We start from the raw sequence: 25973 nt of genomic DNA, 5'->3' as shown, positions 1-25973 counted from the left end.
TCAGTTCTCTTCCATACCTTCTACACCCTTTTGGTCTCCATCATCCATAAACCCTTCTCAAATCTCAACTCATTCTCTATTGTGCCCTAGACAGTTTTTCTCCTGTGCACAGCACGTGATTACAAATGTACCATTCTGGAGGTACAAACCTTAGGCAGGAATCCGTTTCTATAATCTAACAACCTATCCACTGTCAAGGAAAGCATTAACAAATATTAGCGCGACCTGGACTCTGAACCGTTCAACATTTAGCCCTGAATTTGGTTCTGGCGCTGCAATCGTAATTTACAAGACAGCACAGCTTTTATGTCATCCCGACTAGGCTAAAGAATGGAGACACATTATTGAAAGCCTCTCTCTCCAATTGCAGTAGACTCAAAAGGACCAGCTTGCTTGGAGACCTGCACTGGTCACTTCAGGAAACCTAGTGAATACAGTCACTAGACAATCACAGCTATGAATACATTTCTAAGCAATGCAAGCTTAACCAAGCTCACCATTTTAGGTCAGCATAAAAAGAAGCAGATACATTTTAGAGGTGCTGCTGAAAAGAAATTAAAGAGGAGCCTCAGACTGGGGCCTGTGTTGCCTATGAGCAATACTGCTGTGTGGGTTTTTGGCCCAACATGCTTTCTAAAGCATGCTTTTTATTCTTTTGGTCCAAAGAGTGAGCCATATGTAACTCGAAAGAAGTGCACCGCAGAGGTGCAATAATCGTCCACCGCAGATCCCAACAAGGAGTTTTTCTATACAATGGTGAAATCTGTGCTTATCACTGCTCCTATATATTACACATGATCTTCTAAAACATTATAAAATGTGTTCACTGACATTTCACTTAGGACCAATGTCTTGTGCAAAGAAAATGAAAAAACTACACATGTGGGGAGAATTTGCAAATAAACTACATAACTGCCGAAGCACAAAAAAAACACATCATGGATCCTCCAATGAAGACGGCTTAGTGACTTTTCCTTTACAATAAAATGGCCAAAGGACCCTTTTTCAAATGTTCTTAAAAGCTACCTGTGATTAAAATCTAGATGAATCAGTGCATGCATTTATATTTACATTTGTCTATACACACAACATATATCTCAAAAACAACATTCTTTCACACGTTCAAAAATGAACATGTTCAACCTTGGATTTGAAAGCTGAGTTTCTCACTTTTATCAAGAAGATTTCCCACATGTGATCAAATAAGACTATTATATTGAAAATGACAACTTAACAAGATTTTTAGCATTACATTGTCATGGTTGAACATACTTTACTTACAATACTGTGCTGTCTTAATTAATGTCATAAATCATGCAACATAACATTTGTAAAGGTAAACAAAAAACAGAAAACGACAACAGTTTCAGCAAATAATTTACCAATAAGGTTTAACTTCTACAGTTAATGAAGAAAATAAGACTATAAATCATCTAAAAATATAAAACTGTGGTACACGAGTAACACAGACACCTAGATAATCACGTTACCTGGTAAAAGCAAATTATGTAGTAGCAATGCTGTGCAAAAGTATGAATGACAAAGAATTTGTAATGCTATTTGCATAAAAAATCCAGCATTTTAATTATGTTTGTGTTTTTGTCTATTCCATCCCATGAGTAGGTAAGCATATACCTATGCAAAGCTCAGCCAATCTCTTCCTTGTGGATGTCATAGGCTACACATACCTACTGCTCCATTGGCTGACAAGTACACTACAGAATCATACTGTATTCAACTGAAGGGGCCACTTTGTGTAGCACACGACTTGCATTTATTGGGGATACAAAATGGCATTGGTAAGGAGAAAGGCAGTCGCTACTTAGGATGCCTCAAGAGAAGCAGCATGAAGTGAAATGTATATGGTTAAGTCAACTGAGTTACATTAATCCCACAGTAGGACCACTGTACAGATGCACTAGAAGTTATCTGCACCCGATAAGCAACTCAACTACATTTGCACCATTTGGGTACAAATGCACCTAACAATTTCATGATTTGGTACCAAGAATTACCTTAATCGTATCCAAGTAAGGTGCTAGCAAGGATTCTGAAAACCTCATACTATGCATACAGTTAATATTAGAGAACTTACATTTTCTGTAAGTAACTTCAGAGATAGGAATGCTACATGGTACCCATTTAACCACATGCCAAATACATCTATTAAAGATGATATCGCCATCATTGGAGGTAAGTAATTGAACTGCCAAACTAGTCATTGTTGACTAAAACCTGAAAACTGCAATTAGGTATTCAAAAGCTGCCATTTAGAATGAAAATATAACCAATTTTAGAACATTTACTGGTGCTTTTCTTTACATGGAAACCAGTTAGGCGCCAAACTGACATACAATACGTGGCAAGGCATCTGCATCACTTATAATTTGCAGTGAGAAGCCTTCAAATCTGTTCATCCTTCCGTCATGGTACCCACAAGGTGAAATACATGGACAGTCAAAACGTGGTAACGTCATAGATTTGAAGCAAAGGGGAACTTTGCTATACTGGCTGCTGAGGCATCCATCATTTCTGGTGCACTGTGGTGTCCTACTGCATATAAAAGACCTTAGATTCATGGTGCCAATCAAATGTTGTAGGACGTCCCAATCTGTTCGGTACTTAAAGTAATGTTCTCAAGTTAGGTAATGAGCCAGGGACCGGGCACTGTACTCCAGAAGCACCAGATGTGGGGAGAGACAGGGTACATTTTTCTCCTCCACATCCCTCAGGACTTTGGTGTATCGGACGGCTGGAAACGGTTTAGTTTCTCAGGATTATTAGATGCCATGTGTGAAAAATCACGGAATATGTCCTGGTAAGTCTCATCACCTGTAAAGGTAAAAAACAAAGGTGTGTTACACCTTGTGACACAAAAATAAAACACATTCCATCAATAGTATTGACTCAGCATTCACAAGAGGACATGAATGTATTAGTCGACAAATGACCTTGCACAAGTTACAAATGTAGGGTGATTACATGACTGATGGCAGGCTAGTGAAGCGACATGGAAATGCTGAGACCATCAAAATAAACTATACCTTAAGGTAACGTCAACGCAGCGCGACAGATGAAGGTTCAGAGTTAAATAGTGCTTGCAGGTAGTTCAAAAAGGGAATGCAAATTTAGATACAAAACACAATCTCAAAAGTAATGGTCATAATAAAATAGGAAAGTACATGTATGTTCGAAATCCCCCCCCCCCCCCCCCCCCCCCAACCTGTAAGGGACTTGTACTAAATAATGTTACAATAAAATCTTGAAGAACAGTTATTAAATAGTGTTGCGGCACAAGACAGGGTAATGTATGTTTTCCATCAAAAATATTCATTTCTATAGGAAAAAGACGGGAGATAAAGAGGATGATCCCTGGTCTGAATTTCAGCCGATAAAAGCTGAACAAAAAGTCTAAATAATTTAGGCCGGTGGTTCCCAATCTGTGCCCGGGGGCCCGTGGGGGTCCACAAAGTCTCCTCAGGTGTGTCTGCTTAGAAAATTAAATAATATTAACAGATCAGCTCCCCAGCTTTCTGTAATGACGCAGAAGGGGGTCCCTGAATTCCAAAAATGATTCAGTGGGGGTCCTGGGGTTCCAGTAATAATAAAGTGGGGGTCCACAGAAGTCAAAATGCTGGGAACCACCAAGTTAGGCAACAAATGAGCAAAGACTAAGATAGCCCAAAACATGAATTTTATACCCACTAGATTCCAAGGTAAACATATAAACAAACATAAGAAAGGCAGTGTCCAAATATTCACCCAAGAAAAAGGGTTACTTTAATAACACTATAATCATTAAGTGGCACCACATTTAAAAAGAAGTTTCCTACAGGAGTAGTTTCCCATCTCCAGGAAGGCTCTCTCAGACATTTGTAATTTCCTCCACAATTATGAAATAAAAGGTAAACCTGGATGTTTCGATGGGCAAATCACCAACACCAGTAGATGGCCATTACTGCTCCTAAGACTCAAATAGAAATTATAATATAGCCATTTGCTGGGAGCAGATGGCACTCCATATGGTCCAAATCAAAATAACATAAGATCAAGGGACACATGTACGTACCATTTTTCCTGTCACAAACGCAGAATCAGACCATTTGCGACAGGAAAAAAACAAAAAGAGCCTATTTTGCAATTCGATAATCTATTTACCCAATCGCAAAATAGGTTTGTGAGTCGCAATTAGGAAGGGGCATTAGCTTCCTAATTGCAAGTCACAGCGCATTGTAGCATTGTTTTGTGACCGTGAATGGTGCTAACCCATTCGCAAACGGGAAGGGGTCCCCATGAGACCCTGTCCCCTTTGTGAATGGCGGCGAAAATATTTTTTCCAAGCAGGCAGTGGTCCCACGGACCACTGCCTGCTCTGAAAAATTGAAAAGAAAACTTAATTTTTGTTTTTGAAATGCATCTCGTTTTCCTTTATTTAAAAGCAGTCACAGACATGGTGGTCTGCTGTCTCCAATGGGAATCGCAAACAGTGTAAAGTACACTGTTATACATCTGGTTTTGTCACTCGCAAATTGCGATTCGCTAAGACTCGCAATTTGCGAGTCCCAAAACAGGATCTTTTTACATGTGGCCCCAAATGCTGAAACAAATGAGGAGAAACTAATCTAGTAACACAGGCTGGAGAAAGTAACTGTATGAGCAAGACTACATTTTAACTTGTGGAAAGAAGGACAATATGTATGTGATTGTACGTTTAGCCTATGCTCTCATATCACTTCCGCTGGGGAATATCTATGCATTTTAGAGGAAATGTGATGGTCACAGCGTTGCATAGCTATTTTAGCCATGTTTTTTGGCACGTTATTTTAGCAACTAGGTCTTCTGTGTGTGCACTTTAGCCCAATTACATTTTATTCAGCTTCATTTTATTTTTCTAGTTTAGACCACATTTGCGGAGCGGTTTTATTTTCTTTAACTAGTTGTTCTTTCACCTAAGAAAGCTTTACGTTCCTAGCAGGACATTCTTTTCACTTTGTGCTTTCCTCAGTGCTGCATCCAGACAGAGTTGCCGGCAAAGTGGTAAGCTGTGTCTTCAACATTCACAGAAACATACAAATCCTTAAGTAGGGACATTTTCTCAGAACATCAGCAGTTGTATTATAAAAACACTTTGTAGTCCCATACACATTAGAAGTAAATTCTAGCCAGATGACCACGTCCGCATGCTGATTGCCTTTGCTACAGCTGCTTGCTTAGACTACCGGATCCCTGGCCTTAACGGGAATGGTGTCTTTCTAAACAACAGCCTTCCTCAATCTGGTTTGGGGGATGATGTCTTCCCAGGGGGGAAATCTGAAGGGTGGATTAGGTCTTATCACGCTGTGCTATAACATAGCTTAGGTAGGAACCACATATATTACTCCTGGCAACAGGATGGCAGGACTTTTCCCGTGTTTTACTCTTCTTGTCACCATTTTGCTTTTAGCGTATTTTATCATTCTGGTTATTGCAATTCATGCCATTTTATCACGATGCAGTTAATTCAATAAACCTTTTTGAACCATTCTCTGTCTGTCTTTGCATATGTGAGACTCATGTAACTGAAGGAAATCCTCAGGGGATCTGATCGACCACGATTCCCCTGAGGAGTCATTTCTGTCATGCGCCCAGTTGCCACAAACATCCCTGCTCTTGGGCAGAGATGAGGCACTGCTAGTTAGCCGGAAAACCCGGATTAGGCTGACAGTTCTCACATGGTCTGAGTATGGACTCAGTTCCCCACAATTCAGGTGATTTTGCTGCCAAAATCCAGTAGTCTCATTAGGGTGAGAGCCCACATGACAATAACATCAGCTTCATCCGTCAGTGTCTACAGTGAAACAATCTGTTTAGCTAGTGCTTAAAAAACAAAACTATATTCTACTGTCAAATCAGCTACCAGGAGCGTAAGTAGGACTCTTACATCTACAGCTACGCACGCAAGTTACTATCCAAAGAGTAACCAAGTTTTGTGATGGTCCCCCTCGTTTTTTGCCTATGAAATATGTCAAGTTAATTTAGTACGCAAAAGAATAATAGGGATTCAGGAGAGCCACCACAGTGCTCATCAAGTTCAGCAGAACTGACAAATATGGACCCTAAAATTCTCAAACTAGGCCCACTGATGAAAGGAGGGGAAAGGGCTGAGGGTTTACAATGAAGAAAGATTGAAACTTTTTATGTTGCATGGACCCAACAACTGACAACATCGGCCCTTATCAGTTTCATCCCTATCTGGAAGTTTAAAGAAAGGTAATACTAGCATATCCTATAGTGTGAACATTAGCAAATTCCTTTCACTGTGGGAATTGACCATTCTTGTTTAATGGACAAACCAATAGTAATGTGAAGCAAACTATATGTCACGGAGTCAGAACTTATGAGGCAACAATCCGGTGACCAGAGAGACACATCTTTGAAAGCAAACACACATTGGGAAATAGGACAATACCTTTAGGAAAGTAAATAGAAGTCAGGTCAAAGGACAATAAGCAATCTAAATGAATATAAAAACATTGATGCCAATTTTATTCTGTCACTAATTACAATACAATCAAATGAATCAATACATTCAACTTACATTTACTATGCCTATTCATTAATTTGAGGAGCATGGAGTATGGAGTTAACCAAGTTCCCCTGTCCTGGTTCTCCCTTTCACTACAGTAAAAATAATTCCCTTGTAGTCCTGTATTCCCTGTTGAAAATCGTTAGGTATACAGAGCTGGCTTTATAGTGGTTTGTCATTAGGCACATTGAATTCCACGAAGAAACCATAAAATTAAGCTATTTGCTTCATTGATCAGCTGAATAAGCCGGCCTACATCAACAATATAGGTTATAAAATTGATTCAAGAGATTGGGCCAATTATAAATCCATAAATTCTGGATCTCTATAAACATGGTGTATAAAGCTCAGCTTTTCAACAATCATTAATTACACAATATCCTATTATAAACAAACCTTCCTAGACAAATTCTTCTATGTGTTTTTTTTTTTTTATTAAGGAACATCCTATCAACCACCTTCAGTTGTGGAAAAAGTTTAAGACACATCAATCAATTACCTTTGTTGATTTTGTTTGGTTTCTTAAACTGTGGATGAGTTAGTTTTGTTTCTTAACCTAGGGATAATCAACCCTACATTTGTTAAGGTACTGTTGAATGCTGAATATTTAAATAATCAATCTTAATCTTTCTTATACTCAAAAATGCCCCAAACCCAATTTGCTATCTTCCTTGCCAAGGTTTGCCTATAAATACCCAAATAACAAATATATGCGGTTCCCAAAGCCCTTAGAAATCCTTGAGGATTCAAGAACACAAAGCTCTATATTGAGTTTTAGGTGTAAAAGCCTCTTTGCAATGATGCATAATAAGATCACAAGAAAAACACACCCTTATAGAACCACTAACATGTTACCCTTTTTTAATGGACTAGGAGCTAGTTCCATTTAACAACTGCTCGTTACTAAACCACACCTTATTCTCAGAGAAGCCTATCAACATCATTCACACTATGATATGTACACACATGTATCATATGTGCAATGATGGCACAAGCACCAAAGTGGAAGTCTGAATCCTATGAAAAATACACACTTCCCAGCTACTCCACGTTCTGGCTAGCAGCTTCCAGAACTATGTATAATAAAAGGGAGTGCCCATGCTAAAGGTGAGCGCTTGGAAGCATATGTATGGCTGTGCTACATTTAAAAACATTTTTTGCACATGACCTATTAGTGTTCAACTGTCATGTTTAAGACAACTAAACTTTTTTTGTCTCAATACTCCGAGTATCATATCTACTGACACATATTAGATGAGTTTTAGAACCACACTGATTGAAAGTGTTTAGGGCACTCATGTGTGTAGGGGTGTGGGTTTAAAGAGAGAGTTTTTATTACTGCGCTGTACGTTGTTTTAGTTCTACGTTGTGTACTTGACTAAGTACTGCCCATCACCCATGTTGAATCTACAGTGTCAAAATATTTGTAATGACAATGTGGCTGCCATTCAGTCAGTCATCTTGCTTTTAAAAGCCAGCTGTTCTATTTTGTATACCGGTTTCCACTGAAGCGACAAATAATATAGCCACTTCTCTGAAATACAGAAAATCTGGTCTAGAATTACACTCACACATTCCTTTCTTTACACACTTCAGCCTTTAAGGTACTGTGCTAACGCTGTGGAGTTGGGAACATTTATCCCGATGAAAGCCAGACATGTAGGGGATATAGACAGAGGTTGAAACATGACAACACATCAAGAAGGGTTGAAGTATTCCCCTGCATTGCAGATTAGAAAACTGGTGACCAGAAAAAAGTGGGTCAGGCACAAAGTAATTTCATTGTTGTTTGGTTCCCTTCATTTCTCATCATACCACAGAGATCTCAAAAAAAGAAAAATATCTTTACCACAGAACAAAACTATACTAACTCAATTACAAGAACTCTCACAATGAGCACGCTTGCTTTACAGAGGAGCAGGCCCCATAAGGATTAGGACGCACCCTCCTTTAAAATGCAGAAGTCTATTTGCCCAGTATGGTTTACCGTTTCTATCTAGAGTATCTTTTTTTCACAGCTCACTGAATTCACCACGTTTCACTATGCTGTTGACAGCATAGTTGTGGCTCCTTTACAACTGCCGATCCCCTCTGCTAATCTAAAAAATATTACAAAATATAAAAAAAAAAAAAAAAAAACGTCTGCATCAAGAGACATCCAGTGAAAACCCCAAAGGCAGAAAGTATTTGAAAGATAACAGCCGATGAAAGAAGAAAAGGGAGAGAGAAGAATGTGCAGAAAGAGTTCCAAGTCACTGGGTGGTGAAAAATTGTTCAGATGCAGGTAACCTTCAGGGTTACAAACAGTGTGCCTTTCTCGCTCAAGTACAATTTGTAGCAGCCTTTTCAACTGCAAGCAAAGGCCACAATGTACCTGTAAGGTTACAAATAGACTGTGAATCAAAGTAACTCAAAATCCCAAAATAACCTATTGAACAGGTAAACAAAAGTATTCACACAGGTATCACTAAAGAAGAAGTAGAGAATATGTAGAGACACTGATATGTGGGGCAAGCAAGCATTTTAAACCTTGTGAGTAAAGAAACACATTTGAAAAAATTATATTAGAATTGTTTATGTAGAAATGAAAGAGGTTTGGTTTAAAGCACAAATATTAGATTTAAAGCAATACATTTCTGAGGAAGACTTTCCAAGCAAGAGTGTCATAGGTAAGGTGGAGATTTCTGATACAAAAATAATATATATATATATATATATATATATATATATATCTTGCTTCACATTCAACAATGAGATAAAACTGGCATTTTACAATATATTCAGAAAGTTTAATGAAAGGTAATACTGGCATATTGTATACTGTTATTATTAGCAAATATTTGTCACTGTGGGAATTGACCATTCTTCTCTAATGGACAAAACAATAGTAATGTGAAGCAAACCGGGCAGCTCACGGAGTCAGAATTCATGAGGCAACCCTTCTGTGAACACGAAGATGCCTCCTTGAACCCACACACAATGGGAAAAAGTACAATAAGTTTAGGAATGTCAACAGAAGTCATGTAAAAGGAATATAAGTAACCTAAATGAATATAAAAAAAATCTATGCCAATTTTACTCCGTCACCAATCACAATACATTCAAATTAATCAGTACATTCAATTAACTTTTAACATACCTATTTACTAATTGAGACACCATCATAGTATATTAAATCCTGAAGAACATGGCAAGGTATGGAATTTTTATATGGTAAACTGATTACCAATTCACATTCTATTCACGATAAAAAAGCAAATTAAAAATGAGCTCAAAAAAGCCCATAATGTGAGGCACCTCAAATATTTTGAGAAACATTACATGCTTCTCAGTCAGGCAAAGTATATTAGCTATGTGCAACTTTATTTACAGTGCGTCTTTCAACAATGTGAGGTCACAAAAATCATTCAAAATGTGAGATATGGCATTATTTGTAAAGCTGAACTACTTCTCCTAGTGTAGATTTCTCCCTCTCATTTTCCATTTTATATTTGAAGATTTGTGGCATAAGCCTGAGGCCTTTCTGAAGGAGTGTGTGTCATGTAGGTATTCTTCATGTCACCATTTCAATACATCTTACTGCATGAATATTAAGAACAGGGCTACCTTTCTTAATGCACATCATCATCACTTGGGGCTAAGAGTTATTTGAAACTTGAAGGCAATGAAGCCAATGCAGAAAAAAGGTGTGAGCTAAAGATAAAAAACAAAACAGATCCAGTTGAATTTCATCTAGAGGATAAGCCTTTTTATAACCCTTGTGGTTCCTAGTTTATATACTCCGTTTATATATTTAACTTTTATTATTATTTAAATGTTAAATATTCAAGTACCATCTTGGAACTGTATATAGCTGGATTGAGATAAGTCAACTGAGGAAGCACTAACATGTTAATTCTATTATTTATGTACATATTTGTTTGATATCGTACTGCTGCACTAGAAATTATTCATCTGTTTTAAGTGGAGTGACAGTCAAATACAGCAGAACATCCTAAGTTGGGTCATCGCTACTTTACCTATAGGGAAAGTGCCAGGGCCAGATCTCATCTCATCAGAAATCCCATTAGAAATATATAAAATATATAAAATGTTTGCATCTATAATTATTCCACTTCTTTTGGAGGTGTTAAAAGAAATCGGGAATGTAGGTGATTTTCCTTCTTCCTGGAATGAAGCCATCATTACAATATTCCTGAAAAAGGATAAAGACCCAACAGAAAGTATCTCATTTTGGCCCATCTCACTTCATTACGCCAATTCCAAAATATTCACCAAGCTTCTCGCCAACTGAGAAAATATGGGTATTTCTAAGCTGGTATCATTGGAACAGCATGGCTTTATCCCAGGGAGGGGCACGATCTTTCATACAAACTTGATTTCTACTTTAATAGACCACGCTGAAATGTTCGAGGAACCGCTCAACATCATCTTACTTGATGCTGCGAAAGCTTTCAATCGTGTATTCTGAATGTTTCTTTGGGAAGTGCTTGCTCAGTTTAATTTCTGCTCTAGTTTTGTTAAAATGATTAAAGCCATTTATAAGGCTACTAAAGCTCAGATTAGCATGCATCAGGAGTTAACATCCTTTGTCTCTACTTTGCATGGCACTCGCCCTCTATGTATTGTATGTGGAGCCATATATATCAAGCTCTTATGTATAAATGTTCCAAGTAATCCGTATGTGTCACTGGCCTCACCTTTGGCTGTTTATGCAGATGACGTTTTAATATTTTCTCATTGCTCTGTTGCACTCAATTTTGGCCAGGTTTCATGGTATAAAATGAACGCACATAAAACACAACTGATCTTTGCGGGAGGCGCAACTAGCTCTGATCAGAGAGTGACAGCTAGAGCAAGTTAACTGGGCATTATTCTGGCCCCTAAGATTTAGCTATGCTTTGAATATAACTACACAGCACAATTAGGGTCTTTAAGATTATTATTAGATAAATGGATGCATATACCCATTTCTTTTATTGGGCAAATTAATTTAAATAAAATGAACATTCTCCCCAAAATATTTTACTTTTTTTGTTCACTACCTTTGTAGGTTCCTTACAGATATTTTAAAATATTAGACTCTATAATCACAAGATTTCTTAGGCATAAAAAGAAAGAGCGTAGATCTTTAAAAACTCTAAAACTCCCAATAGCCGATGGCGGGTTGGCACTTACTGATTGATGCTTTTATTACTGGGCTAGTACGGCTGACCGTATCCATATGTTGTATTAATCTTATCCAGATAATGGCTTCATACCATTTTAGCCAGGAAGAAAACGGTAGCAGCACCACCAAATTTAAGACCAGCAAATTTTTCAAAACAGTTAAATTAAAAACCGAGATTGCTCTTGAAAAAATCTGGACTAATATGAGGAGGTTCTTGAAAATACCACTTTTTCGTGCCTATACACTTCTGCTGGGCAACCTGGATTTACCGGAGTGTTTTACCTCCTCTTATTTTGGCGCTTGGTCACAGCTGGGGATTAAGCAGATAGGCGACTTGTTTGATGTCTCTGGGCCTAAATTGTTCACCGATGTATAGGCAGTAATTACCGTACACTGCAGTGACTTTTTAAAATATCTGCAGATTTGCACCGCTCTACCGAGTGAAAGTAACACTAATACTACCCCGATGGCCAAACCCGATATTGCGCTCTTGATATTTGGCAAGCATTCATTTAGCATTTTGGGAAAATATAGTTGTCTTATCCCGCACTCTCTTAATGATCTGGGAATTCGAACTGATAAATGTACCGTTAGCTTAAACGAGGGGGTTTCGGTACAAGAACTCTCCAAACTCCTTGTGTGATACTGCAAAGTTGTCACCTCTATAAGATTAAGAGGCCAGATCTATTGTACAATGTTAAAATTCATAATTATCCCTTCCAAACTGTACAAATGGTATTACAGAACATACAGCTGCCCACGCAGTGGTGGAAAGAAGCGATGGAGTCATGTGAATTAGAACTTCTGATCAGATCAGGGGGATCTACCCTAAAATGTCATTGTATTTGGGGGAGTTTTGAAGATCTGATGTCAGATTAGAAACTGTTGATTATGTTTATTGTTTATCTCTAATGATCTACCCACATTTTGTAAAGTACTCATGATATATATATATTCTCTTTCAAGTATTCATTATGATGCATAGTGCTATTGTCTTCTCCCCTTTGCAGTCTCGACAATACATTTAAAAAATAAAATCATTCAGTGAATGGCTCTGACAGCAGGCAACAAAACCTGAATTTATTTCTGGGTTTTATGGAGAACAGTGCAGTTAGAATTAAGAATCTGTTTTTTAAACCTAACATTCCCTGAGCAGTGAGTTGTTTTGCACCAGATGTGCCCACCCTCATGTCCTCATCCAGAACCACACCTTCTTAATTATTACCTACATAAGTAGCTTCACAAAAAGACACGGGGGAGAGAGATTTTAAAATATGCAAAACCAGCTATTCTCATCCACTAACTAAAAAGCCCAAAAATCTGTCTTTGACTGCCAGTCTTTTGGCTTAGTCAATGCTTGTTTTGTCAGGTTTGTTTTAAAACAAAATGATTGGCTTGAAGTACCACTAGTAACTGCCTAAAGTACTGCAGCCAACATTGGTAAAGAATGAACTACAGCTTTTCAAGAACATGCAAACACGTATTGCAAATTGTATCAAAAAGCGGACCTACTGATTGTTTTTAAATGATGGCCATAATTTCCACTTGATTTCTTCCAACAGATAAAGTTCCCAGCATAAACCTAATATTTACATGATTTGGTTTTGCAGGATTGTGTGAAATTACGGCAAAATTATTAAATTCAAATTTATAGTTACTAACTAAAATTTAGTGCAAAATGCACCCTCACATCAATTTCGGACACAAGAGCGCAGTTTTTGCTAAAAACAATAGTGCATGAAATTAAAAGCATCGCACACAGCCACTCGCATTCTGTTGTCACTCTGCACTTGCAGCAAATTTTCAATGCAAAACTATTTTTACTCCGAGTGGTGCATGATTATGCAATGTGGCGTAGCAGCATAATTTGGGGAATTTCGTGAAATTCTGAAAATTGCACAAAATATGCGTTGTAATTTACTTTTCACAAAGGCCAAGTGCGAATGTTCCAGTATTTATACAGACAGTGTTTGTTTAGTTAGTTCCCAGTATCGTCTTGAACAGAATGTTTGTAAACAGATGAAAAACGCCAACACATACTTCTTGAGCCAATGAAGGTAGCTTAAATCAGCTGGTGGGAGAGGGGACATGGGGAAGTACAACAACTTCTATGCAGACAAACAACACTGACATTCATATCCTAAGTGAACTTGAATAATTTACTGTGGTTAATACTATGGGTAGGGAAAATTGCAATTTTCTTTGTTGCAAAGTCTCTGAAAATGTACAAAAGTCGCAAAATTGTACTTCAGTTGGCAATTCATGTGTAAATCGTGACAATTGTGATACCTTAAAATTGCTTGCTCACCATTTTCAATATTCTGTACAACAATGCATTTTGATGTACCATTTTTGTGTTGATCCTCCTATGAGGAAAAGCTACACAGGGTATAGGCACTTGCATACAAAACACACCAGATTTAACAACATATTTTCGTATCACCATTCGTACAAGCAAAAGGCACATCAGAATTCAGCACCAACTAACGCAAGACAAAAACTACGCGAGTGTAAGCGAAGAGAAGTGGGAAACTCCGCGAACTAGGTGAAATTTCATAATCTGAAACTATGGGAAACAATCAAGTCAATACCTTCCACCAAACTGCAATCCCACTTTGTTCATGCAGATAAATTGTTATGGTGCCTTTTTACATGCTAGGTAGCACTCATGAAACTTACTAACTCAGGGAAAATAAGTTCGATCACATTGCTCATATAACTTAAACATATTCTTCCAACTTAAAGATAAAGTAGTCAATTACGATGCTTGCATAGAAACACTGTTAGTTGGATTTTGTTTTGCTTTCACTAAGCTTTTAGAACACTATAACTCTTTTCCCCGCTTTACATTGTCTTATAATTTACAGTACTGTTTATTGTTCTGTGCTCTTTGGCATTAATCAATAAAAATAAAATACCAAATAATAAAAAAGAAGGGTCTCATAAAAGCCAATAACATAGTATCAAAGAAAATTAAGCGATTAAAATGGATATGAAAATGAAGGAAGTTAAAAATTAAATATATCCTCTCTCTCATAACACAGTATGTGTTTGTTTAGCCACTGACAAAACTGCCCTTCCAAACAGACAAATGGTTTCAATAAACATGGACACCGACATGGCCGCAGCCATCTGCAAAGAAATCGGGCCTTGTGTTTAGCTAGGGCAACGTGTTACACACAGCCCTGTGGAATCCTAATGCATAAAGGATTTTTAGTGGGCACACGTCGGATGTTCTTACCTTTATGCTATACCAGATGGATTGTCACAGCATCACAGGTTATAAACGAACATGCTGCAAGCTCTGTTACAGCACAGCGAAGCCTTCAATTGCCAACATTCACACATGGTACTGCAATCTAATCATCCAATTAAAATGTGGTTTGAATGCTTTGAATTTTGTCCAGTTACTAAAAGTAACTGGAGGCAGGTAAGTCAACCACACCCACTATTTCTTATTAAAGGTTAATCACATATCGATTTCTTAGGTGTGCTCCGTTCACAACACTGGACGCGGAGTTGATTACCCAACATTAACATTTCCATTACATTGTAACCAACTAAGAGTCATCAAGTTGAATACTAATGAATTCCTGGATACATTTCTTATATTGCATGTCAGTGTGGCTGTTATTAGAATATTGACCTGGCTGTCCATATAGCCCTTCTGATTCCCGCATCTCCTCATTCATTCTTGCCAGTCGCAACCTGGAAAAACAAAGAGATTAAGCAATGAGGTCATTTTGGGAAAGGGGAGTGAGTAATAACACAGATTAGATGTGGATTTTTCGGAGCTGTTTAAATTTTACAAAGTACTATATCTCTTAGGTATGCATATAGGTTTCCCTGGCCATGCAGTCAGGAATAAATATGTTGTACATACTAGAAGAGAGTGGCCACCAGTTTGTAAGACAAGATTTGCTTCAATTCCTATTTCATCCATTAACCACTGCCAGAGACAGAATCATTTTGTGATCTACAATATTTGGGAATACCCAGCATTTTGAACGTGGCAGGTTTTCCAGGTTCCTCCACAAAAGATAAAAAATGGTCTGCATACTGTCTACGTTTTAAGAAAGCAATAATCAATTTGCAGAGATCATAAAAGTAAGGCACACACTATTGTTACTCCTCCTTTTTTTTGCCCGTGCCTTTCCTCTGATACGGAGAACAAAAAGTTACTTACCTTCAAAATTGATATTTTTTTGTTGGATATTATATATTCCCAGAGATTCCGTTCCTTACGAAGACGCCCACTCAGGATGTGATGAAAACCAGTTTGTAAAGCCCCGATCAGTGGGCTGGCTTCAGCTCGTGAAAGATTTTCTGCCCCACATCCGAGAAGTGGAGAGGAACTGAGAAAGTATCAGCAATAAACCAAGCAAATCCATGCAAAACAGACTTGCAAATGATCCCTCACTGCATTCATGGGATGTTAAGGGATATTGCTAGCAAATATCTGGGACAGTCAGGTTCAACTGTGTTTGATCCTCATACACCTTCGGCAGGACTTTCAGTAGGAGTGGTAGAAATGGACAGAACTGGTTGTGAGAACAGTCATACTAGATGGTATCTCCCAGGGAACTTTTCAGATTGGGAACACTTCCTGTTTGATACTGTGATGAATAGATCCACACATGGACATCTCTACCTGTAAAAGATTGCTTCTGTCACTTCAGGTTGTAGTTCCCACTAGCAGGTCCCAAAAAAGAGAGCAACTCAGAGCATCCGCTCTCAAGTTGAGTCAGCTCTCAAGTTGGGCGACTACTGGGAAAATTCCTGCCGCTGAGCCAGTACCACAATCAAATTGCTTCATAACACAAGTTCCATGACCCCTCTCTGCCATCTCTAAGAAACAGTTATCAGACAAAGCTTCAATGTATACTTCAGAGTTGATAGGAAGTTAAAGAACTATTGCTGAGTAGCTATATCATGCATTGTTTTTATAGTTCAGATGTGTTCAAGAATCAGTGATTTTGAGTTTATGCAAAGTAATTTTTATTCCTTACAGTTGAACAAGGTTCCAAAATGTGTACCGAAATGTATAAAGACCAGCCAGCGCGTTTCACCCCTTAACGGCTTGTGTGTTGATGGAAGAATGACCTAGTTACTTACCTTCAGAAATGCTTACTGTTAGATCTAGGAACTTGTAACAAATCTGTCCTCTCAAAAGTGTTGTAAAGCATAAGAATGGATCCAAAGATTTTACATCAGTTCAACCGTCTAGAGCCAGGCAGCACCAGCAAGCCTCTCAATGATCAGAATAAAAAGAAAGAGCTAACAACTCAAAGTCTAAATCGGAAAAAAAAGAATATAAACTTCTTAAAAATAGGAGAAAATGTGGGATTTGCAGAAAGGTCATGTTTTGTTTAGAAAGAAAATTACCAAAGGTGCAAATCAACTTTTTTGACCCAAGGGGTCTTCCTGTAAATTCTATATTTTATTAAAGTGGTACAGAAATAATTGTGCTGGAGACCAGTAATAGGACTGAACCATGTCAAGATCAATGTAAGGAGCTATTGAAGAACACTCTTCCAAATTACCTTGCTATCTAAGTCCAAACAGTAATGTAAGTATGAATTCATCAATAAGCACTCTCTTGACAAAGGGAATGCCTCTTAAGTAAACAGATGTATCTCCCTACTACTGGTGGAGTAGGTCCTGTTGGGTGGATCTTTTCAATTATCTCACAATGTTATATACCATACAATCCATCTCCAAATGTTTTCTTTTCTTTTGCCAATCCAGAAAAACTAGTGATTCACCCTATATTGTTTCAACTCCTTTACTTTAAAAGATCTCTCGTGTGCAAATGTTCCTTATTTCTTTTTAAAGATGCTAGAGAGATTTATGGCTAAGCGTGGACATTTTATGAAATATCTGAAATGAAGGAACCATCTTATGTAAAAGAAAAGATGGTGGAACCCTCAACTGCTCAGAGAAAGTTGAATAATGGACAAGAATGAAATGTTGAACTATACTAGCCGTTAGAAATACTAAGATCGCACACCAATGGGGAAACAGTTTTGCAAGAACCAAAATAGTTACTTAGCATTGGTAATGCTGTTTCTAATAGACTCTATCGAACTACTGATTCCTCAACTTTTGAATATTCCCAATGCAAAGTCATTCACAGACTGGGGAGGATGAGAGGGTCAGTGAGGGTTCTGCAGTTAGAAACAGCATTACCAAAGGTAAGTAACTTGTTCTTCTGACAGAGACTTCTAACCACAGATTCCTCATCTTCTGAATAGATACGAAAGCAGCACCTATGTGGAGGTGGGTCTCCGAATGAACTCGAACAAAAAAGTCCTGTAGGACCGAGGGGTCAAAATGCCCCTGGCAGCAAACTGGGAAATCCAATCAGTGTTGCCTGGTGAGTGTGGCGTGAACTCAAAGTAGTTGCCTGGCAGATATCCAGAACAGGAACTCCATGTGGCAATGCAATGGTAGCAACTTTGGCCCTCGTAAAATGAGCTTGCAGTCTTTCAGCAGGCTGTTTTTTGGCCAGGGATAGCAGATCTTAATGCAGAACACAATCCAACAAGAGATAGCTATTTTCTACAGAGCCTTGCCCCTCTTCACTTCCGCAAACCTCACAAAGAATAGATTGTTTGCCCAGTGTTCTCTGGTTTGATCAATGTAGGAACTCAGTGCTCTTTTTGAGTCCAATCGATGAAGACTATCCTCTTCCTTAGAGAGGGGAGAGGTAAAGCCTTCAACCCCGGTAAACTGATATTTAGACCGATATGGAACAGTGTCACAAAGCCTCCTGCATGGGACAGCCGTCTGACGCTGACCCAATTGCAGTCTAGTATCCACCATTCTCAATCTCCTATGTTGACATATAGTGGCCCTTAATGTTGGATTCACTGAGACGTCATATCCCACTGCAAGGCCTGCATTTGCCACCTGGCATGCTTGACCCGCAGGATGCCATCAGTTCCAGCAGTTTCAGAGCTGACCTCACTGAAAAATAAGACAGTCTGAAAGATTCCCCTGAATGTCCCCTGAATGTGAGACATCCTGAATGTCCTGGACTCTCCTTTCCTGGGCAAAGACATGAAACAGATTTGTGTCCAGCTTGCTCTGATGAAGGGGAGCATCTGGGAAGAAATCAAGTTTGACTTAATCACTTTGATAGCGAATCCCAAACATGACAGGAGGTTCACTGTAATCTGGAGGTGGTTGACGTATGCCTGGGGCAAAACCCAACAGACAGTCGGCTGGGTTGGGGGAGAATGGGACCCTGACCTCTGAAGATGTGCTGCTACCACCACCATCACTTTGAGAACACCCAAGGGGCCCTGGGAAGACCAAAAGGGAGCACAGTGAACTGGAAAAACACCTGCCCACCACAAATTGCAGGTAGTGCTGATGGTCCTGCAGAATGAGTATATGGAAATAAGGGAGACTGAGCTCCATCCAGTCTCCAGGGTTCAGGGGAGACCAGACCAGGGCCAGTGTAAGCATTTTGAATTGGTCCTTCCAGAAGAAGGCATTGAGAAAGTACAGGTGTAAAACTAGGAAAACTCCTTTGGCCCTTCTTTGACACCAGAAAGTAGAGGGAATAACAGCCTTAACCCAATTTTGCCAAAGGCACCCTCTCAAAAGCCTGTTTGGCTGAGAATTTGGGGCGACGCACGTATTCATGCTGCTTTTAACACAAGGGCTGAGATTGCTGCCTATATGTGGATGCACCGGGAGGGGTGTTGAGGAACAATGAAAAAAATAAAAAAGAACTTTCCCACCGATTCCTGCCATCCTGCGCGTCACTCCTGCTAAACCAAGAATGAAAGCAGCACCAGCATTAGTCTGAGTGGCTCGGACTGCCGCTCAGACACAGCCCTGGGGTCTGTGCAGTTTCTCCAGCTCAGCCGTTCAACACAGCTGGGCTGGAGACGGCCGGCCAAACATACATGTGCACTTAGGTGCACTCTCTCCTCCTCCACCCTCCCACCTCCCATGACCCAGCCGTGCCTCTCCCTGCACTGCTGGCTGAGCCAGCAGATGAAAAATAAAACAATAGTCAACTATTATTTTATTTTTCATCTCCTAGCTCTTATCGAGGGGGAGACACTCCTCCTCATACAGGTAACATTCAACCTTTTCTAATAATTTTTTGAGGACATCTAGATTTCTAACATAGGTCTGAGTAGGTCAGTTTGTTAAACTTTAAAGCCAGAATGTGCTTTGAAAGAACATATTTCACTCATCTGACATTGCATGATAGCTCATTGTTTTGGCTTTTTCACATTTCAGTGTGACTGAGATGTGAATTTACATACTAATAATGTGAAAGATGCAAGTATGAGAGATCAAGAATTATAATATTCTAATGGAATTATATTTAAAAACTTACAGTGTTACAATATCAGCATTTGCAGCTTCTACCGCAATAGTCAAGGGGTCTTTTCCATCTTCATCTTTTGCATGCTGATTTGCCCCACGTTTCAGAAATAAGCAGACTTGCCTGTTTAAAAAAATACTATTAAGACAGCATTCTATAATCACAACATGACAGCCATCCAATTGGGTTATGAGTACTACTTTCAAAAATCAAGTAAAACCAATCAGGAGATTATGCTAGACGCAATTGTTCACTCTATGATATAAGTAATGTCACGAATAGGGCTTTTTAGGAGGCAAAAGTACCTGTTTTCTGCTATGTTAAACTTTGGGTAGGAAATACAGTCAGATCACTTACTATGTGAAATGTACACTTACATTCTGATTTGGAGTTCAGCAGATGGGTTACTCTGTCAGAAACTTGTCACTTATCTTGTCGGCCATATTACAAGTTCATTATATCCAGAGGAACTTGTAATACGGTAGAACGATTTCCATCATGTTTGTGACGGAGTAATATGTCTGCATAACACTAAATCTGCCCTTAAATACTGGAGTTATGTGGAGTCCCCCTCTAAGTGGACACCGAGACCAGAGTACAAGAACCTGATGATTTGGAGGCTGGCATTGTTACAGGAGGCTGAAAATTTGGGACATGGTTCCAAATCTATCTGAAAAACAGAAACAGCCCAAGATGCTTCTCTGCAAAGGTTTTTAAGTTTTTTTCATGTTCAGCGTCTTTTGGTGAATACTTTTTGCACTTTGTGTTGGCTATATCATGAAAACTTTAAGATCTTTGGACTGTATGCAAGTCTGAAGTTAATATTTTACAACTCAGACGAACCCCAAAAGTTTACTTAGCCATAGGGCTATTATAACTTGTGGATTAACAATCGATTTTTAGTTTTCTTTCTTTCTATGTTTACCATTTGTTGGTTTGCTACAACATTTGATCTTACGTCAGATTTTTTATTTTTTTTGCACCATTTTACTCAATAAGTGTCTAAATACTTTGGTTTGATGTTAAGAATTCTTTTATCCTTATCCACATTGTTTCTATTTCTCTAGGGACACCACTGCTGCTTCTGCTGAATTACTAATTTTTGTGCTAGGTGTTTTCCACAAAAAACTGTTTTACCTTTGAGCGGGTAGGTCATAACGTTTGGGTCTCATGGGAGCTGGGTCACAGCTTACTTTAAGTCTGTGGAATTTCTTCTGAAAGCTCATCAAAACAATTTTCCACACATTGTTGTTAATTTACATTTATAGCTTCCTTTGAATGTTTCTTTTTGACATTGTTTTAGTCTCTTTGATCACTGAAGCTAATTTGAAATGTATTTTGAAAACTGAGGACTATTACTGTTTCTAAGAATATAGTTTTAGGCACTTGACTGAGAGCGAGAGAGGAGAAATAAAGGCTGTTCTCAGGCTGTAATTTAACAAAAAAAATTATCATGGCACATTTTTTAGGAAATACATTTCCCAATGCCTTTATTGACATTCTCTCTATGTCCCATTTCTGGTACCATAGGTACAGCCTGCCCTCACTCTAGTGACGTGGCAAATGTGAATCTAAAAGGCAGGGACTTGGATTTCCTGACCCCTTAAAATATTTTTGGAAACCCCTCTATGTAAATAGAGAGCAGCCTTTTAAAGAGTTAGCAGCTTTAGTTTCCTGATAAGTGCTAACATTCCCCATAACAAATAACCATTTCATGAAGTACTCTGCTATTTCTAAAGCTTTACTGAACAGCTGTATTCATAAAAAAAAAAAAACCTTATTGAAGATAAAACAAGCCTAATCACTTAGTTACTTTTGGAGATAAAATGAACTTCTGGAGTATGAAGAATGCATTACTGGATTTGTAAACATGTCAATGGTATAACAGTATTTCAGTATTATAACAGTAACATATGATGCTACATAACAGAAGGCCAATGTATTTTAGCTTACCCAGTGTGTCCTAAAACAGTTGCATGATGTAGGGGTCCTCTACCATATAGATCCATGTGATTAACATTGGCACCATTCTGTAGCAGGAACTCACAAGTGACCAAGGAACCCTAGGATGCAAAATTCTGATCAGTGCTAAAAATCTAGGGATGCAAAACTCACATAGATGGAAAATTGCCCATGAAAGTTGAGAATGCCTGGGTCATTTCAAAACATCCAGACCCTCAAAGTCAGGATAATTAATGGAAGTCACATAATTGCACTTAGTGAACATATGTGCTCCTCTTTTGTTCTTTTCGTCGATTGCTCTCTTTGAGAAAGTGGATAATTAGTTGCAGTCTCTGCCGTGTTAGACCCACTAATTTTACTTTAACTCAACCCATGATAGCAATGGCACAGAGCAGACAAGCTTAACTTAAGAAAATGTGTAAAGCATTTAGAAGTACCAAAACATCAAAAAGGCAAAAGCACAACACAAAAATACTACTACTCTAATTTGTAAAAATATAGAATAATTTAATTAACAAAATGAGACTAAAACAAAAGAAAGTTTTAAATGAGAACAGTGCTAAAAAGCATTAAGAGCCAACTGTGGTCATCTGGTTGTGCTTGAACAGGACCCTAGGCACAATTTGAGGACAACTGCAATGGAGTGCGGGTCGGACAGCGAAAACAGGTTTGATCCAGATGGAAGTTCTACCTTCTGATTTAGTCTCTGGAATGGAAGTCAAAAATCCTCAGCAGGGTAAGGTAGCAGGCTGTGGCCAAGAAGGGCACTACAAGGTCCAATACCTGATACCTGTTGCACAGGGTCCCCTTGAAGCCACTGACTTCTAGCGGGAAAGCTCAGAGTAGGAGAAATAAAAAACCTACACCAAAAGGTCTCTCGCTGGCCCAATACATTAGGTGTCTTTGCCTGGTGAAGATTTCTACATTTGGACTTAGTCACTTTTTTGGAGCTCCAATTCGTCCAGCAGGGCAAGGCTCTAAGCTGTAGCTGAACAGGGCCTCACATGCCCTCTCTGTGACATGCTGCTCATGTGGAATAGCTCAGAATGCGAGCAACCTGAATTTTTGACAAAGCAGCAATGCAGCTTCGTCAGACTGACTTGAAAGTTTTGTCCCAGTCCTCTGAAGGTCTTTGGAGTCAAAACGTTTATATGTCACAGGCTTTTCAGGACATCAAAAGGAGTACACTTTGACACAGCCAAGGGTCACATGACAGTACTATGGGGTCAACCTCACCCCAGCAAAACCCATCAGCAGGGTCCAAGACGGGTTTGGTTTGATCTGGTCATCAGGGCTGTTAAGGAAAATGGGTTTCTTGCAAATTTTTGTAGCCCTTTAGTTTAGCAGGAGGTCAGAAAACAGATTGTTAGAGTTCACTTCTTTGTACTGTGTTATGGTCTCCACCGAGCTCTTAACAGCAGGCTCGAGCTTTTTTCTGTCTGCCACAGGTCTAGTAGTGCTCTGAAGAAGTCATCCAAACATACCACAGTAGAGAATAAACGGTCAAGAAGTGGGGCAAACAAACAACAGCGAGGAAAGCCATAGAATAAGTAATAAGAAAATGAGATAGACAAAAAAGCTAGCCAATCAAGAGCAATGGGCTGACACAAACTCCACTATATGTACTTAAAATGTTAGTGACAACAGGTCTTCAACAACAGAGAGCTAAAGTAGTCTACATGCAAGGGCTAAACATGTAACATCTTAAGTAACACTTGTTCTTTCTGACGATGTGCTCTCTGGGCAAACTTTTCATATTGGAAACTTCCACCTAGGATACATTCTAGATAAGAAACATCACCATTTGATGGACTAAGCCTAATGCTTCACATTTTGGAAGCGGCTAAATTCATGCTCTTGTTCCAAAAGGGGCCCCTGTAGGCCACAATGTGTATTAATTAAACTTGATTACTGAGGGGTTTCTGTTGGTGATAAAACATTTAGTTCATATTTTGGCATGTTCATGTTGAAACCTTAATAACATTATTTTAAAACATAATGATAGAGTATGTTTTCCCACACTGTGATATATTTAATGATACTCAAGATTTGAAATTGACCGGTTTCCGTTAAGGCTCAATCAAAGCAAATTTTGGTTTCTTTTTCAAATCATGTTAATACGAAATGCTGTGTGCTTTATTTCACCAGAAAAGGGCACAAAGTTTATTTCCCTGAAATTGCAACCTTCTTCTTTTCTAAAACAAGTAAAGCTGAATTTTGTAAACATTCTTTTTCAACATCATCATGATTAATGGTAAATATTTTCCAATTTCTCATGCTTGGACTTGCAGAGTGAAAAGGCTTGAGAAGCTATTGGTGAATAAAAAAAATAAGTGGTTTTTTTTTGGCGGGGGGAAGAAGTAGACAAAGATATACATTTAGGAAGAGATTATTTTTGCAACTAGGCAGAAATTTATCTAGCCAAATTTCTAAAAAACAAAAAAAGTACTAATTCTTACGAAAAGTTAGGAAGGCATGGAAGCAAAGGTCTAAGACTTGTGAAGATTTTAATATATAAGCAAATTCACAAAACAACTGTTTATGCAAAATTAAGTTTTTTTCAGTGTGTATGATGTTTGTCTAAAACAGGAAGTATTGCAGCTTGTTCTATGAAATATTCTCAAGCCTGTAATAGCTTACATTTCAGTTATTTTTTTTCTCTTCACATAGAAAAAAGTGATCTGTGAAATGTTCTGTTTCTCCATAAACCATGTAAAAATCAGGGGCTTCGCATGCACCGTTCGAAGCTTGATGTACTAAAGACCACCTAAGTTATGTGCAGAAGTACAGGGAACCGTCATAAAGACATTGCTCTGTGACTGGTCACCAAATTAAAACACGATTTGCATTGTTGACACTTCCACCATTCACACTTCATAGGAACACACTTTTCAGTCTATAAATAACTAAACTTTGGAAAAATCCTCACAAGCACAACAACATTCAAACAGGTTGCCTTTGAGAGTCAGGCTACATATTTTCCATGCATCTTTTCTATGCTGACATTATCACTATGTGGAGGAAAACTTTACCTTAATGGAGGCTGATTGTGAATAAGGACACGCTGACATTGCAAAGACATAGAATATTTGTAGTCTGTCTGAAAACATGCAACAGAGTCAATAAATGAGTCAGAAATTAGAATAATGGTGTGGTGCTATTACCAAATCTAGCAACAGGAAAGGAAGATACAAGGAAAGCAGGTTAGAAGGTAAAATGTGAGTGGAAACAAAGAGGTACCCTGAATGTCTTACATGATGGAACCTCGGGCCTGATGTCACAAGATCCCATTTTGGAGTACTTCAGTGGTGTGCTAAGAATCAGTAATGCCTCATTGAAGCGTCAGACAGGTTATTTGCCATACATCAAGGGTGAAATTGCAGTATATGAACATGGGGTGCTTATCTGCCTCTTGTGGCCTGAAAATACTATAGTTGCTGTGGAACTGATGTCTACACTAATGTTGAAAGATTGTGTGACAAATCAAAATGCTTTAATATATACATTTAATGTTGAGGAAGTGTTGAAAATCTCAACAGCAACCCTTAATTATCTGCTGATTTGTGTCCGCCTTCGACCTAAAGAGGTCATTTCCAGCAATTCAGATTAGGCGTTACCAAAGTGCCGAAGAAAAACAAGAATCGCGACACAGCATCACTCTTAAGCAGATGGCTCTGCTATTTCCTACATTCTTTCTGTTGTGAACTGGAGAAAAGCAGGCAGAACTTCAGAATAGGGTAGACCTCACAATGTAACAAGCATTTCATTAGAAGACATGGGCTGTCCGGTACAAATTGTATTTAAAAACACGTAACCTGAAACTGTAAGATGCAAACACCTTCCGTTCAACAGTCAAGGACTTTGGAAAACATGGCAGGAGAGAATGGATAAGGCATTGCTTGTTGTCAAAACACTCATTTTCTACA

The 25973-nt window shown here is 38.6% G+C and overlaps 1 protein-coding gene across 2 annotated transcripts in view; it reads right to left on the bottom strand.

Moving 5' to 3' along the window:
• Positions 1 to 2584: 2584 nt before the first annotated feature.
• The window catches only part of ACAP2 (ArfGAP with coiled-coil, ankyrin repeat and PH domains 2), a 333281-nt gene continuing 309892 nt past the window's right edge, over positions 2585 to 25973 (bottom strand). For both annotated transcript variants that reach the window (XM_069213160.1, XM_069213161.1), the window contains 4 exons: positions 22039 to 22148; positions 20098 to 20208; positions 15382 to 15443; positions 2585 to 2832 (listed from right to left, as the gene is read on the bottom strand). In XM_069213160.1, coding sequence (XP_069069261.1) covers positions 2729 to 2832; positions 15382 to 15443; positions 20098 to 20208; positions 22039 to 22148 — 387 coding nt within the window. In that variant the 3' untranslated portion in view covers positions 2585 to 2728. The remainder of the gene's footprint in view (positions 2833 to 15381; positions 15444 to 20097; positions 20209 to 22038; positions 22149 to 25973) is intronic.

Source organism: Pleurodeles waltl, chromosome 11 (assembly GCF_031143425.1).
Source record: "Pleurodeles waltl isolate 20211129_DDA chromosome 11, aPleWal1.hap1.20221129, whole genome shotgun sequence".
NCBI lineage: Eukaryota > Metazoa > Chordata > Amphibia > Caudata > Salamandridae > Pleurodeles > Pleurodeles waltl.
This window is presented reverse-complemented; position numbering and strand designations above follow the sequence as displayed.